General features: G+C 39.8%; 1 protein-coding gene across 1 annotated transcript in view; it reads right to left on the bottom strand.

The window, feature by feature from the left end:
- Positions 1-17,621, bottom strand: part of zmat4a (zinc finger, matrin-type 4a) — a 147,925-nt gene that overhangs the window by 13,205 nt on the left and 117,099 nt on the right. Inside the window, exon 6 of the mRNA XM_005472923.4 lies at positions 14,282-14,378. Coding sequence (XP_005472980.4) covers positions 14,282-14,378 — 97 coding nt within the window. The remainder of the gene's footprint in view (positions 1-14,281; positions 14,379-17,621) is intronic.

Here is a 17,621-nt window from a genome sequence, read left to right as displayed (position 1 = left end):
AAAAATAGGAAAAAAGTGGCTTAGACTTTAAGGAGCTTGAGGATGATACATGGCCTCAAACACTGCCTGAAGCAATGTGCTGCTCTGCACAATCATACTTTCACAGATTTAAGTCAAGAGTAAAATTTTTCATGCTACTACTGCATAAAAAGCCCCCCAGCTAACTTCTTAAGGTGAAGAAGGGTCTCTTAAGTAATTCACAGTACAGTCGGCGTAGGTTACACTGCTTCACAACCTTCAATGGACGAGAGCAACAGCACAACCTGACTACATCCACCCCTCCCACGTGGCAACTCTGCAACTTATGTATTCCTGTGGTGTGTGACAAATTGTATCAGGACGTTACTCTAGTGAAGCATTTTTCATGCATAATTCATCCTCCAGCCTACATTCCACATGGACATTTTCAAATCCCTTTGAAGTTAATTCTCTCTTCGTGATAAACAGCCTCCCTCGCTGTGGCTGTGCGGGTCACGATTGTCAGTGTGGTCTGTGCTGGAAGAAATCACCTGTCCCAAGCAATTTCACAATACAAGAGGTTTACATCTAATAATTTACTGTGGGAAAATGATGTGTCCCTGATAAAAATGATAGGAGGACTTAATGCTGCATGATTTACAGTTAATTAAGCACTGAACTAGTTTTGTTCTATATAAAACAAACAGAACAAACAGGAGATTATGTATAACCCTCTGTGTACCTTTACACAGTACACTGCATGCCCTAATGACAGGTATATAGAAATATTGCATGGTGGCTTTAGCTCAGCACTCAATATAATGTTCTGCATGAAACAAACAGACCACAGGCAGTTCAGATTGGCTGCCATACCATAGCTGGCAGGTGTCATCTGCCATACTACCAAACTTAGGACTAATTTATAAATTATCATCAAAATTTGATATATTTTGGATGTACGGTGACTACAGCTGGCATTTTACTGTAAAGACTTTGTGTTAGCATAAAGATATAATAAAAGCAGTCGTGTTTCTTGAATGATAAATTGTTTCATCAGGAGTCCATGGATAGGAATGTCAGTTTTGAAAGAAATAGTGCATGCACATCTTACAATATATTTAAGTCAGCTGAAATGTCACAGCAGAAACTGAGATTCATCAGTACAGATAATGTTTTTTTTTCCAGTCATCGAATGAAGAGCAGGGCGATATGACCAAAAATATTTATCACAATATACATTTGAAAATTTGCGATAACGATATAACTGATGATATAATTGACACTAGACAAAATACTTTACAACTCCACAACTTTATAAGTGCAAAAAAAAAACAACATCAATGTATTTTCACTTAAACAAGCAGTTGTTTTTTATGTGCATTAAAGTTATATAAAAATTTAACAGTGCAAATGCAAATTCCTTGCTGACAGTTTAACCAAAAGGCATTTCCAGTGGAAATTGGCCGACATATCCTCAGCATAACCATGTATAATATCCACAAAACAATACGGTAATATTATGTTGAATCACAGTACGTATCACTCCGCGAGGCTTCTGCCTACGATAGCCGTAGTGCTCCGACAATCCATCAAGCGGTGCAACTTCGTAGCTTAGCAAAGTCGTACTAAAACATTTGACAGATTTTCGAGCGCCGTGTACCACATAAAATCTTTTCGAGGTCAGTAAACACAACCAGAATTCATACATAAGGCACACGGGATTATATGGGACACTGTCGATTTTCAGAAAAATCAAAGGATTGATTTTAAGTGTGCCGTATTTTCCAAAAAACACGGTAATAACGACGGCCCGCTAGCATGCTCTACCAAAATTTGTGCTTTGGTGTGTATCTGACGGACGAAAGCTAAACCAGTTCCACATCACTGAAGTTGCAGCATTTTTACAAACCAATTCTGGTTCATCTGTTTCATTCAACGATCCGCTTTCACCCTTCTCATTCTCCGTCGCTGCCATGCTTTTTCCGCCATGTGCGTATGAAAACAAAGGCATTAGGCATGCGCGTTTTACCCATATTCTATCGCGATATTTCATTTTCTTATCGTTGCCCAACATTATACCGGTATTACCGTAAACGGTATGATATGGTCCAGCCCTAATCGAATGTCCACTTATGGTTATCCGGTGTGAATTCTAGCATCAGAGTGTAGCTACTGTTGCCCTCCTATCAGCTCAAAACAGTCTGGTCATTATTCTCTGACCTCGTGTCATCTTTGTTGTCCCATCCTCTGTAAACTCTAGAGATGGTTATGCAGCAAAATCCCAGTTGATCAGCAGTTTCTGAAATACTCAATGCAGTGAGTCTGAAACCAACAACCGTGTCACATTAAAAGTCCCTTAAATCACCTCGCCTCATTCTGTTGCTTGGTTCCTTGAAACTGTGCTGCTGCCATTTGACTGGCTAATTATATACCAAAGTTAACATGCAAATGAACAGGTGTACCTAATAAAGTGGCCACTAAAAGTATATTCTAATAAAGTCTATAATTATAATTTTTGGTGACTCGAGGATTGTTTACAATCAGCTGTGAATGTCACGGCAGAAGCAGTGGACAGATTAGACTAAATCACTTGTATCCAACTCTATGAAGCGCTGATATCTTCACAAAATTTACTGGCTAAACTGCTGCGCGGGTTGTCAATGTCCCATAAAAAGTGAGCACCATTTATCCTCTCTTGAGCACACATGCCACTTACTTGATCTTCACCCAACAACTGTGGAATTAATTTGATCTGGACCAAAGTTGACTGGTTTACTGACCAACCTAAACGACACCTACACCATCCAATGCTCCGCAGCAGATCATATGAACTAGAGGGGCAAAAAACCTTTATAGGTGGGCATTTGGTCAGTTTGCTTCAAAATAGAAAAAAACATACAGAAAACAAAACAAAACAAAAAACCCCCAACATGGATATTTACAAAGTGTAAAAATATGTGTCTTAAATTGTAGAGACAAAACAGAAGACAAATAGTGGGGATATTTTGTCTGGGTGAACAAGTGGATCAGTGAAAACAAGGGCAGCTGACTGTGAGGAGACACAATCCTCAACACATTTATAAATCAGTTACGATGATTTCTGCAAAAACTTCTGCTAACAAAACATTAAATTGAGTTTGCACTGTTATCAGAGATATGAGTGTTTATGCTTTTCATTACCAAAATTATATGCAATGAGTGTAACTTATATTCAGAATGTATCAGGAGAATTTAACTGTGGGGGGCACAGCGACTTTTAGTGGGCAGGTCTGGACCACAGAGCCCTGTCCATGCTGATGCTGACCACAAACAAAGCTCAGCCAAAGAGAGGCTTAAGAACCTTGTTAACAGCATTAATCATATATATAACTGTTAGGCAGAACTACTGGTTCAGAGAGGTTTTATTACAAGAGACATTGTTTGCTTTATCATTTGAACTGGCTCCCATCCACCACACAGGGTTTGGCCTTCTTCAACAGTGATAGATGGTTTTCAATAACAAACAACAAGGAACAAAGTGAATACTTGATTACCCTCCAGTGAATGACAGGGAATTAAATTAATGAGGGTTTGCATCTCATCTAACAGCAGGCCCCTGGGTGACTATCAGCCTAAGAGATAGAAAGAAAAAAAGCAAAACAAAAACAGGTGATCTGACAGGCACTTGCCCCACTTGGAGGTTGACAATTGCTCCTCTGTAGCCAACTGCGTCCCTGTGTTATCTCCCTGTGCACAGGGGAATTAATTAGGGGCTTGATGATCGGGAGAAATGAGGCTGAATAATAAAAACCTTGACGAGCGCTTTCTGTGGTATTGCTCTCTTTCGCCTTTGTCCTTCCCAGCTCATGATGACTGTCAGGCCTGGAAGCTGCTCTTTTCATCCATATCCGCCTGCTACGGGCACATAAAGTGGTTTTGAAAAATCCCTCTGAGCAGCTAATAGGTGTGAGGTGTAAAAAGGCCCGGTCCCTTTCAGAGCTTCCCGTCGTGCGCTGTTGTAAATCGTAGAGCCATTACACGGAAGATGAGTGCAGGGAAAATATGGGCAGTGAAAATTCACCCCTGCCTTGGTCCCAGCTATTTTGTGCTTCAGGAGACAATACACTCCAAACCAGAGGTGCTCCAAGACAATTACAAAAATAGTGTCCCGCGTTTCTTTTTTTTTCATTCTTTCTCCATTTTTCATGTCAGATGAAGTTGTTATAGCTGAAGATCATCACTCAGAAACACACAGGACACACATTCAGTCATTTTTCCAGTCAAATTATCCCAACAGCTCCTGGCACAAACCTCACCAGAGACCAAAACTAATAATGCACTTGGCTGTCCTGCTCAGTTCATGAAGCAGAAAGATAAATATGGCGTAGTAAATACCACCGTGTGATGGCGGGCTGTTGGTGTTTTTTACTGACTACAAGACTGTGACAGATCACATTCAACATGGATGATAAGTAAACTTTGTTATGTGTGGCATATTGGAGGGAGCTTCATATTTTTGAACTTGCGAATGAAAGTGGAGAAAGAAAATACAGAAACTGGGAAACAGAATTGGATGCATGGAATGGATGCATGTTTTTAAAAGAAAGCTATACTCACAGCTGTCAGTTTGGGTGCACCTATCTCAGTAGTGTAAAGGTCGGGGGAAATACTACAGCGGGAGGTGGATCAAGATTCATTGTGAACGAAAATTCATGGAATAGCTTTCATTTTTTTTTAACTTTAAGCTTGTGCACATTTTTGACTTTACATTAGGTTTATTCACTACTTCATTAGATTTAGACACTAAAGGCCAGATTTATTCATGTGTTATGCTAGCACAAAGCGGTTTTGGTGTAAAAAAACCCCCACTTTGGTTTTGGAAGCTTCAACCAAAAGAAGGCAAATGATACCAAATAATAACAAAACATCTTCCAACTTCTTTCAACATACTATGACTTCTGTGGGAGGAATTTCACAGCGTGTGCACTGGGGTTAAAAGTGAAAATGGCTGAAGAATGAAGAGAATGGAGTCAGGATGGTGCTGACTTTGGACTCTATCCTAATAATAATCAGGCATTAGAAGTCTTTAAACGTACCCATTTTTCATTTCAAGGTTTTTATTTGGTTAGATAATTTGAAGATGCTGTTTGCTTTTATTCTGATAAATACTTATGCTAATTAAATTTAAAAAACACGTTTTCTAACTCACTTATTTCAGGACCATGGACAGTGCATTAGGTTTTCACCGTAATCAAATAAGCTGTTTTTAGTGGTGGACCGACACAAATTCAGCTGTGTATCACAATTTGTGATATACAGATCAACACACACACACACACACACACACACACACACACACTCTTTTCTATTTAAAAAAATCCAGCATAGAAAGTCTTGTCATTTAGTAAATCTGGCCCTTAGTGGGCAGGTAGCTTCCCTTGTGTTCTCACTTGTGTTGCAATCTCCCTGTGCCTGACTTGTTGGACTGTTCTAGGATTTTTGCCTTTGCAGATTTGTTTGCTCCACTCTCTCATCACCTGGTAATAATATTGGCTTGTTTTTCAAAAAAGAATTTGCATTCTTTTAATCTGCCTCCCAGTGTCCTGCGTTTGGGACATCTCGCTGTGGCGACTGTTACATAACAAAGAAAAGTTGAGTCATTATATCAAGCTTGGTTTAACCTTTAAATACAGATTCAAACTCAAATTTCAGTATTTTTTATATTGTTGGGATGATGTATTATCTTTCTTATGTAGTTACACTTCTTCTGTCTGCATGAAGCTTTCCATTATTTCCTAACCAGGCCATCAGATACTTATATAGCAAATGTCTTGTAGTTGAGCTCAACAAATAAACAACTAAACAAAGATTGAAGTGTATGACTGCCTGCTGCTCCTTATTCATGCATTCATGGTGCTCAGTGTACCAGTGACCTTTACCCACATGCTGGCAGCAACAGATCACTCCAATCACAAGACATTTATTTGTAAAATAGTAATATAACATACTAGAGCTGGGCGATATGACCCAAAATTCATATCTCGATATTTTTTAGCTGGATGGCGATATAAGATATATATCTCGATATTTTTTTAAAGCCATAAAGTAAGAACAAAAAGAGAGTTCTTAGTCAAAGCTGTGTCCCAGATGTCACACAGGCACTTTTATTAACATACAGCATAGATGTACATGAAAAAACTACTCAAAAATAAATTATGAGCATTTATTAAATAATGATGCTCTATAAATAAAAGAAAACTATGTTGTTTTGTGCAGAACAAAGAGCTCACAATTGTGCAGTCAAAATATAAACTAAAAGACGCTGAGCATAATAACATAGACAGATTTCACAGCTGCTCTGTTCCCAACTTCTACTGCGTGACTGACAGCCTGGAGTTTGAAATCCGCTTCATAACCGTGTCTCTGAACAGGAGCCATTTATGGTCCTTATACACACACAATACGGTAATATTACGTTGACGCACAGTACGTATCACTCCGCGAGGCTCCTCAGTAGCCGTAATGCTCCGACAATCCATCAAGCGGTGCAGCTTCGTAGCTTACCAAAGTCGAACTAAAACATTTTTTGACAGATTGCTGAGCGCTGTGTATCACATAAAATCGGTTCGCGGTCATCAAGCACAACCAGAATTCATACAAAAGGCGCGCAGTCAACTTTTGAGAAAATGAAAGGATTTCAGGCCGTGCATGGCGTTAGCGTGGCTAGCTCGTTAACATGTTGACGCCGTCCAGCCCCACGAACGGGGCGATGTGCAGTAACTCATTAACGGAGATTTGCCGTGTCCATCTTGTCGCTGCCTGCAGGTGAAGCGATGGGGGAGGAGGGGGAGTTGTGTTCAGTGAAGGAGAGGCGAGGTCGAGTAACGTTGCGTAAAGACAAAAGTGGATGAAAGAGAGGCAAACTTGCGGCTCACAACTCCAAAGGATAAGAATGTGACGCTAAAGTGGAAAGAGCTTGTGTATCTTGTGTCAAGGTTCCTACCCTGTCCTTGACTCCTCTTTTGTTTTTCTTTTGTGTGTTAAAGTGTTTTTCTTTTTTTTCCTTCACTGCTTTCCTGTCTTAGTGTTACTGTATGTGTTTTGTTTCCCTCTGAAATTTGTTTCCTGTTTTATTTTTTTAATTACTTGTGGGCTTTTTTTCAGCTGATGTGCCTGTCTGTTTCTAGCTTCCGCCTCTCTGCTGTTTACCGTCTGATACTGCTGGCTTGGGTTCTGATTTCTGTCTGCTTGGTCCTGCAGTCGGATACTATTTTGAACCCAAACCTAATCCTGTGTCTTTAGTTCATCCTATGCGGTGCATCGGGTAGCTTTCCATCATTAAACAGCTAATCAGGATATGTTATTATGCTTTTTAAATCAAGAAATAAAAAAGATGGTAATTCTGATGAACCCCCCCCAAAACATAGGGTCAGAGTTAGGGTTTAAGATTAGGGTTGGGGTCACCAGTCATGACGTGGACATGACCAACCCTGCTTTTCCCATTGCAAAGCGCTGTGTATCTGCATGTGTGAATATATAAAGTATAACACTACATTAGAAAAGAGTAATTATGACTTATTGAATAAACAGCCCCAACACAGTCGATAGCTCGAACGGTGCAGGAAAATAGACTTTTTTTTCCCCTTGCACAGTGTTTTCAGCCCTGAAATGCTAATTTAGATGGAGGCAAAATTTCAAATGGGTACACTATCTCGGCTGACTGATGTTTCCCAAGTTTGTCTCAAAGGCCATTTTGTTTTTGTGTCTAAATAAGCAGAAGTTTATTTCCCTGCAGAGATAGCTTTACCAGCCTGCGTACACTGTACAGAAAACAAATGCTACCAGCTGGAACGTTCTTTCGTTTGAACACACCGGGTAAATATGCTATCTGAATTGCAATAAGGAAAAGTGTCAAGGCTTATTAATGAGTGCTCTTTTATGCTTTGAAGATGTGATCATTTGTATGCACACGTTTTACTTCTTTGAAACTGACTGAATAGAAGGGAAGGGGGGAAGTATCATGCAGGTGCTGATGGTGATTGGTGATGGGCTGGATTGAGCCTCAAGGGGCTGATTACTCCCCAGGCTAGCCTATTGCATCGACTGAGAGCACACTAAAGAGAGACTGTGGATAGGCCTGTCAGTGCCAACCAGAAGAATTCTTTGTCGTCAGACTGCTGCAGTTTATAATCAATGGGTGGCAAGTCACTCAAAAATAACATGCAGTTTTCATACTTTTATAATTATCAAGCCGACTTTGTGAAACTCCATGACAAGCACAGACTGGTACAAACGTTAAAAACAGACAATAATATAACAATAAAGCAACAGTATAACACAACACCAGGCAGTTTATTATAGTTTGACTGAAGAGTTAAAAATAAAAATGTGGCTTAACCTTCCAACGCCATCTTATTTGATACATGAGTTTTTTAGACCTAACAGTATTTTACTTTTTTGTAGTCTTTGGTTTCCTTTGTTTTAGTCTGTTTTTGTTAATATTACTAAATTGTTAATTTTCCTGGTCATGTATTATGTCTCATTAAAGCCTCCCTGGGCTCCCTGTGTTCTGTCAACTTTGTATGTTTTTGGCCTGGACTAACAAGTCACTTCCTGTTTTATTTTGACAATCACTTGTCTTCTGTGTGTCATGTTCAATTTTGCTTCCACTGTCTCGTCAGTTAGATTTTGTTTAGCTATGTTCCCAGGTGTGTCCACTCTGCCTTTCTGGGTATGTATTGTTCACTTCTCCCTGTTTTTAGTCGAGTCCTCCCTCATGGTGTGCAAATCTCCAGCCTTCTGTTTCAGCCTTCAGTCACCTTGTTCCTGTTCAGCAAATTATTGTTTTTGCTTTTTCAGCAGATTATTGTTTGCACCAAAGTAAACAGGGTAAACCTGTTTACTTTGGCTGTTAGTATTTGATGTATTCTTATAGCTTATAAGTATCGCCTATGAACCTGTGTTTGAAGTTAAAGTTGTATTTAATGTTTTAGCATAACAAAGTTTAAAAGGTGATAAAGTAAATATGTGAGCAGTTTTTAATTATGTTTATATTTAATTATGTTTATAATTCTATCATAATGTCAGACTTGTTCGCATGTTGTTGTTGTTGTGTAACAGCACACCATCCTTTAGAGGCTGCCTCAATAGCAATGAATAACAATAATAATCCAGCTCATCGCCTCTCTCTGCAGCCTCCTTGTAGAGGTCTTAACTACATACTGCATGTTGTACCCTGCATTACACATTATGCAAAACACCTGAGTGCCAAATGACAACTTAAATGTGTTAAGTTGCTCTGCTAGCGTACAAACGCTCAACAACTCCCCCACCGCCTTCAAATGTTTATGTTTTACAGATGTCTCATGATATTTATGTAGCTCAAAGCACAATGGTTTCCAAGTCCTATCTCACAGAGCTGTCACTCTTCTCACTTCTGCTCGTACTATCAAAAGACTTGTAGGTCACACTGGATAAAGCAGAGATAATTAAGTCTCAGTTTGAAGCAATGGATTTACAGTTATCAGATACAGCATTAGGTTGTTGTGTGGGAATCAGTCAGAAAGGCTGATTATCCTTTATTATCCATTACTTACTCTTATTTTAACCTGTGGGCTTCAATCTGTTGCTCCCTGTAAAGTTGTCCTTGGACAGCTCCTCACTGTCAGCTGCCAACACAGCACAAGTTGTGTTGACTGAAATAAGCACCTGCATTGTCATTGGGTCCCTGAAATAACTTGATCTTACGGAGAAGTTTTATTCTCTTTATTTATTAGTAGCCTCAGAGTTAAAATGTTGCCATTCAGTATCATCCAAAAAGTACTTGCCATTAAAAATTGAAGTATCTGTAGATTCTTGGTAAAATCTCCATTTAATATACTAATGTAATGCATGTTTCTTTTGTGTATAGATGATATAAATCTTATTGCATGCTTCCTTTCCATAATGACAAATGGCTGAAGGTTGGCTGTGGATCAGGAGGTAGAGAAGGTCATGTGTTAATCAGAAGGGTAGTGGTTTGATCCCTGGCTGCCCCAGGCCACATGCCAAACTATCTTTATGCAGGTTACTGAACCCTGAGAATGTTAGACAGAAAACACTTAAAAGAAGAACAAAGTGTGTGTGAATGAGGTATAAAATGCTTTGAGTGGCTAATTAGAGTAGTAAAGCGCTACATAAGATATGATTAACAACAAAACCATCTTAACTCATAAAAGCTTTACTATGCAAGTGTTTATGTGTGTCACCACTCCATCATTTCCTGTCTATCTCTCCACTGTCAAAAAAGCAAAAAAGGCTAAAAAAATCCCAACACCAATCTTTCAAGAAAGAGCAAATGAAAAACGAGAGCCCCATTTTAATGACCTGCTTAAATTTCAAAGGCGTCAGCGAAAGGACCTTCACATCTAATGTGTTTCTGCAGCCTATTAGCATTCTTACAGTCTATTTGTATGCAAACACATGTGTGCTTATACTCACACATACACACACATAATGGCCACTGATGGATAGATGTCCTGGGACAATGTAATGGTACGATAATTATGCTGTCAGCCTGAGCTGACCAACTGATGACAGTACAGTCCCATCTATGTTGCAGAAATGCTGCAATTAACAAGCAATTTGTCTTGTAGAATGAAGCCAAAAAGATAATTCAAGTGAAATAATAAGCAGGAAGAGAATCTGTACAAATGCTTATTCCATCTGCATTCTGCTGACCTAACTAAAGCTTAACAAACATCCCAAAACACGTAAAGATAAACATTATTTGTCACAGTGTTAAAAACTGATATTACACTACAGAAAATAAAACAAAAAAACAAGTGATTTAAAATCCCTCCTGAAACAGATGTCTGTGTTAAAGACTATGATTCAATTTTCTGTCACTATATTCTTGTTAAAAGACCGACCGCTACACTACTTCCACAGGCAGACCTTGTGTTGGTGAATCATGGATCATTTTATCCATCTTTGTTAGAGAAACAGACCTCAGAGGGTTAAAACTCATTCCACTGGCTTTACTTCTTCTCAGTCATCACCAGTGAAGACTTAAAGGGCCTTGATGCTTTATATATATTTTATTGTTTTCTCAGCAGGTCTTTGCAATCAGGGAAGGAAAACAAAAAGAAAAACAGGACAGTTCTTTCGTTGAGTTTTTGAACAAACCACCATAAAATAAGCTGCAAGTAAAGTTCTGCTTCACAATTCAACAATGTGGACTATAACATTTTACCTCCCATGCTGATTCTTCAGTCTTCAGTGCAGTGGCTAAAGACTAATCCCACTAAAGAGCCTTGAGGTCAAAACACTGCAAAGGTCAGCGCTTGAAAATATCAACGCATATCTCCACATTGATTGGTAAATGGTTGCTTTGGCTTAGTGTGGCTCCAGCACCTAATTTTCCAAGTTGTTTTCAGGTTTGGAAACAGAGGAGGTGAAAGAGCGGCAGAAAGAAAACTGAAAGACAAGGGGAAAAAAGAAACTAAAACAGGCCATAAAGCCAAGTTCACCTAATAAAAGCCCACATTAGATTAGAGATTCCTGCTTTAGGTGCCGGCAGCAAATCAGATAGTTTAAACACCAGGGTTGTTGTACTCTTTTAGCTGTCTCAATAGAGGAGTATAGATCACACTTCTCATTAGTGCACCTGTCATGATGTAATTAGTCCCCTTTCCTGAGTCAAAATTGAATTTCCTCTTTGCTTTCCTGACCTTAGTTCATTGAAGCAATAAAGGCCCATATAGCCCTGAAGCCTGTGGGCTTTGTTTCCCGTTTTGCACCACAGCGTGATTGTCCTCATATCGACCTGCACACAGATCCTAGCCTCACCTGACTCGGTGAACCATGCAAAGAGTACCCACTAATGGAGGGGCATCAATGACAGCAGATACAGACTTACAGACACTAAAAGTGTTTGACCTGCTCTCTCTCATTCACGCTACACAGAAAAGTAGAACACACTGATTTCTCAGAAAGCAAAATCCAGTTTGGGCTGGTCTCACAGATCTTCTTTGTATAAGGCAAAAACCACAGATCTAGTTCTTTGTGCATAAATGTAATCAAACCAGCATCAAATGGTATAAATAAAGTTCATAGATGACTTTTGTGTAATGTAATTATGGCCTAATTAAGTTTTACAGCTCCATCCCCTTTAAGAGATTACTTGCACATACAAGGAGCTCATTATATTACCCCTGATCGATACAGTGGTTAGCTCTAACGCCTCGCAGCAAGCAGGTCCTGGGTTCTACTCCTGACTGTGCCTGAGTGGATTCTCTGAGAGTACTCCAGCTTCTTCCCACAGTGCAAAGACATGCATGCTAGGTTAAGTATTGGTTCTAAATAAGTCCTAGGTGTGAATGTGAGCATGACTCTGTCCCTGAGTTAGCCCTGACAACCTGTCAAGGATGGACAGCACCTCGGCTCCAGCCTTCCACTCCCCATCCCACCCCTATAAGCCTGAACTGGACAATCAATTAACAAAATGGATGAATATAAGTCCCATTAGCCATAGTGAAATGAATGGTTTCCACTTTCATTAGCTTTTGTACTACGGTGTTATTCATGTGAAAAGGCACAGCTCCGATATTATCTCACTCTGTAGTTTTGGAGAGCAGAGAAGCCTTTGATTCATTCCATGTGAAACAGCATTAGGCAAATGACCTAAATAGACCTGAGGCAAAGTTGTGGACTATGTGGATAAAATCAGGCTGGCTGGATGGCAACGATGGGGTGGGGTGGTTAGACGAGTGGTCTGATGTGCCAGTCCTCTGCCCTGCTCAGAGTGTGAGGTGGGATCAAGGGTTTGTGTGCCACAGAAACCCAGTGGCTCCGACAAGGTGGAGTTTTCCTCCATGACTAAAGCAAAGAGTCTGTTAAACGGCATGTCACGTCTCCTGAAGCCAACATCCCCGTGGAGGTGTTCCGGCAGAGCTGGCCAACAGGGGGAATTAATTCTAGGACATGCACAATGTAAGCCCCATTAATTCACAGCGACTGCCAAAGGCCTACGTGGAATCCCACACAGGGTGCAGTCCTAAAACTGCTTTAAGTCACGTAATCTGAGCAAAGGAAAATCCCCCAGAATAATAAACAAACACACAGGTGGTTGGTAATTTGAGGTCAGAAGGCAAAACAAAGTTTATGTGTTACAAGTCACAAGTACATAGTTACCCCTGAATTCTGTGTCATGACACAAACACGTGTTATTGTTACAGAGCTTTAAGTTTGAGCTTTCAGTGAACATAAATCTAAGCTTCCTATGACTTAACACTATGTTAACCTTTTCCCTAAAGACGTAAGAGGGATGCTTCCCATTAAACTGTAGCAAATATTTCTCTGTTTATTTTTTTAATAAACTCAGTTACTCTACAGTCTTTCCGGATGCTTCCAGCACAAAGTTCCCTTTAACAACAAATTTCTGCTGTTGTGTCTTTCTTTAATGTGTTTTAGAAATTTAAAGCAGGTAAAGATGTAAAAGTGTGACATCTCCAGTGTCCCCAGTGAGATGGAACTCTACAGGGAGCAGCCAAAGAAAAAGAAAAAGATTTTAAAAATTAATACCTACATAACTAAACCAACCCTGCTTCCTGTAAATTAGCCAACTATAGAGATTAAAAGCTGTTTTATTTGGCAGACAGTAAACACGTTAATTTCATCTCTACAGTTAATATGGAGTCAGCATCCAGCAGCTTTTAGAAATGTAGTTTTTTCTGCATAGGAGGTTGTTGTTTGTTTAAACTGGTAATGATGGTAGTTTGGAGCAGGAACCAGGTGATGTCATGAATCTCATGATGTCATATATCTTAGCAGGAATACATTTGGTGGTAATATAAACAGGATATGTGTGGATCTAGGTTATAAAAAGCTGTATAACCCATGTATGGTGCAGCCGTGGGGACTTATTGTCTAGAGCTATATTTCTCTTGTAACTGGATGCAGCTTTCTGCAGGTTTGGGAAAAACAGAGATGTACGTTCCCACAACTAACTACAAAAACAAAGTTCAGCCCACAATTTTGAATTGTCAACAAGTTAGCAACAACCTAAAAGCAAAACGAGGCTAAATTAGAGAGTTAATTCCCCTTAATAGACTGTCTTTTAATTTGTTGACTGAAATTAATTCAGAGAAAAATCTCACTGCCTGCCTCCAGCAAAAGCTCAGCAATAGTGCTCACTGCAACATTCTTATTATCAGTGTAGCGTGTCTGGTTCTTTGTTGAGAAGCAGAGAGAAAATTGCAAGTGAAAGCAAAGAAAACAACACGTTAGCTTTTGCCACAGCAGCATTAGCAGTTTGATGTGGAAATGAGCTGTTTGGCTGCGGTGAACAGTGCGATCCACTCACTTGTTTTGGTGCTTTGAGCCCTGCAGATGTGCATGGTACTGTGCCACTGAGTTGAGTGTGACGCTGCAAACTTCACAGGAGTAGCTTCGCTTCAGACCTGGAATCAAACAGAATACCGCACATTACAAGAACGAATCTGGGAAATGAACACATGCTTTGCTCAAGCGAAATTTTCCAAACATGATTCAGTAATACAATTTTTACTCTACTGCAACTGGCCAATACGAATCAATCCATCACAGTGAGACAGCATGTCTGCATGAAAACGTTTCCTTTACGCAGACGGGTCTCAGTCCTCTAGCAGATGAGCATTCTTGTGACTTGTGACTAACAAACTGGTGTTTACTAAAGAAGACTCCCATAACTGCACTGAAGGAGAAGACTGTTTGTGCAGCAGTTGTAGCTCTAAGATCTTTATAGAAAATCCATAGGCATAGCACCTGAGACCTTGGGATGTCTGATTCATTTGGAATCTACAACATTTAATGAGTTGCCTATTTTTTTTTCTAAATAGCGGCAGCAATGCCCTCGGGGTGATAATGGCTGTATTGAATCAGCGCCCTGTTGCAGCAAATTATAAGCACCCTGTGTAATCGCCGTCATGTTGCACTAATCTTATTGTGGTGTGAAAAATGGCCGTCTTGATTTCCTCGCTCTCGCAATTGAGTTAGCTCCTCCATAAATATGCCTCAGAGCAAAAGGCCAAGAGAAAATAAATGCCACCCTGCACTCATTGAATCACATTTCCATATCCTCCTCAATCAAATTTCCTCACTGAATGATCGTTTGTTAAATCGCTGCGGTGAGGAAAGCGCTGCCGAAACTTTGAAAGTCTTCTTGTTTTTCTGCTTTCAGGGTAGCGGAAGGTGAAAATCTGCAGTGAGCTTGTTCTCGGGTGTTGATGTCAGCTGTTTCCCTTCTACCATTTTGATGGAGGGCAATATTCCCCACAGAGAGCGACAAATCCCTCCCTTTCACTTCCCCGCTGATAAGCTGTACAATAACCACTCTGTCAGCTGGTCGCCACCATGACTGAGATTTCAATTTTGCACCATCGTCCCCAGACGCAGTCATGAGTCGACATTAAATTTCTGCAGCAGACGGAGAGGCTCTGCCTTGCAGTGCCCCTTTGACAGCCTGCCTCTCAAACTATTTTTGAAAGGGTGAAAGATTATACTGTGACTTCGGTATCCATCACTGGCAGCCACCTGCGGCTCTTCCCTCATGGCGCTGTGGTGCATGAGCGATGAAGCATCAGAAGCTTGAGGCTTCTGCAGTTCCTCCCCTTCATCAACTTTGCTTCCTACTTTCTGAGCCACTGGAGACTCGTTTGTTTTGGTTAACCTGTCCCTTTGCTGAGAAAAACGGGGGTGTTGGGGGCAGCCGAGGAGTGGTTGCAGCAGAAGAAAAATGTGCTCTGCAGTCTCATTTGTTTGAGTTAACTTAGGAATTTGGTAACTGTTAAATAAAATAACAGGTTGTGGAGCTGATGCATGCAGAGAAAAAACACAGACTGATGTCTTCTGTCTTTATTTGATCTCACCATATAAGAAGTAACTCTGAGAAAGAAGTTGCCAGGAGTTACACTACTAAGCCCAAAAAGGTTAAAAAAGGGATGTAAACGGCATTTTAGTGGGTGTAATGAGATTCATATCAGCTGCCTATTTAGTTTTAACTTCAGGTCAAATATACAAAAACATAATTAAGCTAAGAGGAGTTCAGTTCTGTTTTTAGTGTAAAAACAACTCATGCAGCATTTTAGCTTTAAAAACAGATGAAATGCATGCTGGTCTGTGAAAGCTATGAAGCTGAGAGATTTTTCTGGTATCGAGTAGTTGGCTTGTCAACAAATACCCACAGATACAAGAAAAATCTTTGTAAAACTTTTTAAAAAGCAATTTATACACAGCACACAACACTACAGATGTAACACGATGCTAGCATCAGTGTCTAAGGTTACTTCTCAAAGGAGAACCCAAGACATTTGCAGATATGCATGGGCCATTGACTGCAACTCCAAGTATTAAAAAAAGGCCTTATATTAAAACTTGTTTTAGCTTGTCCAGTTACTTTCAAGTCTCTATGTATAAAAATGTTTGTGATTCATAAACAGTTAATGCAATATTTTTGTCAATTCCATTGAAATAAAGCTGAGATTTTGTACTTTAATTACATTGTAATTTATTTAAAATCCACTGTCATAGCGTACAGAGACAAAACTACAAAAATAAAAATGAGAAGACAATTTGTCCACAAACGTATAGACTAACCGTACGTGCTTGCACCACCCAAACAGATTCTGAACCTGGGCAAGATCAATTTGTTTTGCAGTGAATCTTTTGCTTTCTCTTAGCTTATTGAGACCTATTGCCTGAAGCTTTGGAAGAGATACTGTTGGCAGTATGACTGATCAGCAGTGCAACATTCTTTGTCGATTGTTTATAAGCAAAGAAAAAGGTGGTACTGGTCCAGGATTCATGCTAAATTAACCAGCAAGCATCTGCCCCACTCAGATCTGGTAACTTTAGCTCATTCTCTCCCTCACTGTAGCATTGAGCCCTGGCTGAAAGAGCATACACTCAATCACTGTTTCTATGAAACCAATTGGATGCTAAGTTGCAACTGTGAGATTTAGTATAATGAATTGCTTTGCAAAACTGACAGAATAAAATCATTACTCAAAAATGTTTTCATCCCACCGAAGCACTGACTGAAAGTTTCTTAAATTGGACAGTTCAAAAATGTGGGGTAAGAAGAGGCATAATATCTTGAGGAGAACTCGTCCAATCTAGAGTTTTAAATTAGGGTTCAGCATTACGCTTTGTTTCTACATGAAAAGGACTTAGATCAGCTTGGTGTAATTTCCCCGTCTCTGAGCCGGTTGTTAACAGTATAATGGATCTATTTTAGGGTGGGGAATACAAGAGTGGAGAATACAACATACAGCTGAAAGCAACAGCTTGAGAACAGTGACTGCGAGCCTCTGAGGAAAAAGAGCTAAAAAATGAGAGAATGGGGAGACCACATGCTAAATTATATCTTCCAGAGAAGCATCCCTGATTAACAGCTGTGATACTCTGACCCTACACAATTTGTCTGCTGGGTGTTGACAGGCTAGCCTGGGGTCTAAATTTAGTGGTTTCTGGTTGAGAATTGACAACATCAAAATACACTGAGAGGGACCATTAAAATGGCAAAGACAGAGATGGCCCTTACTTGATCTGAGAACAAAACTGACAACAGGTTGCAGAAACACATTTATGAATGTTTTTTGGTTTCATGGCCAGGTTGAAACAATTCTCATCTTGATCATTCATTACTTTCTAAAGCTCAATTTTCT

Source organism: Oreochromis niloticus, linkage group LG12 (genome assembly GCF_001858045.2).
Source record: "Oreochromis niloticus isolate F11D_XX linkage group LG12, O_niloticus_UMD_NMBU, whole genome shotgun sequence".
Taxonomy (NCBI): Eukaryota; Metazoa; Chordata; class Actinopteri; order Cichliformes; family Cichlidae; genus Oreochromis; species Oreochromis niloticus.
The sequence above is the reverse complement of the archived record's forward strand: the minus strand, read 5'-3'. Positions and strand labels throughout refer to the sequence as shown.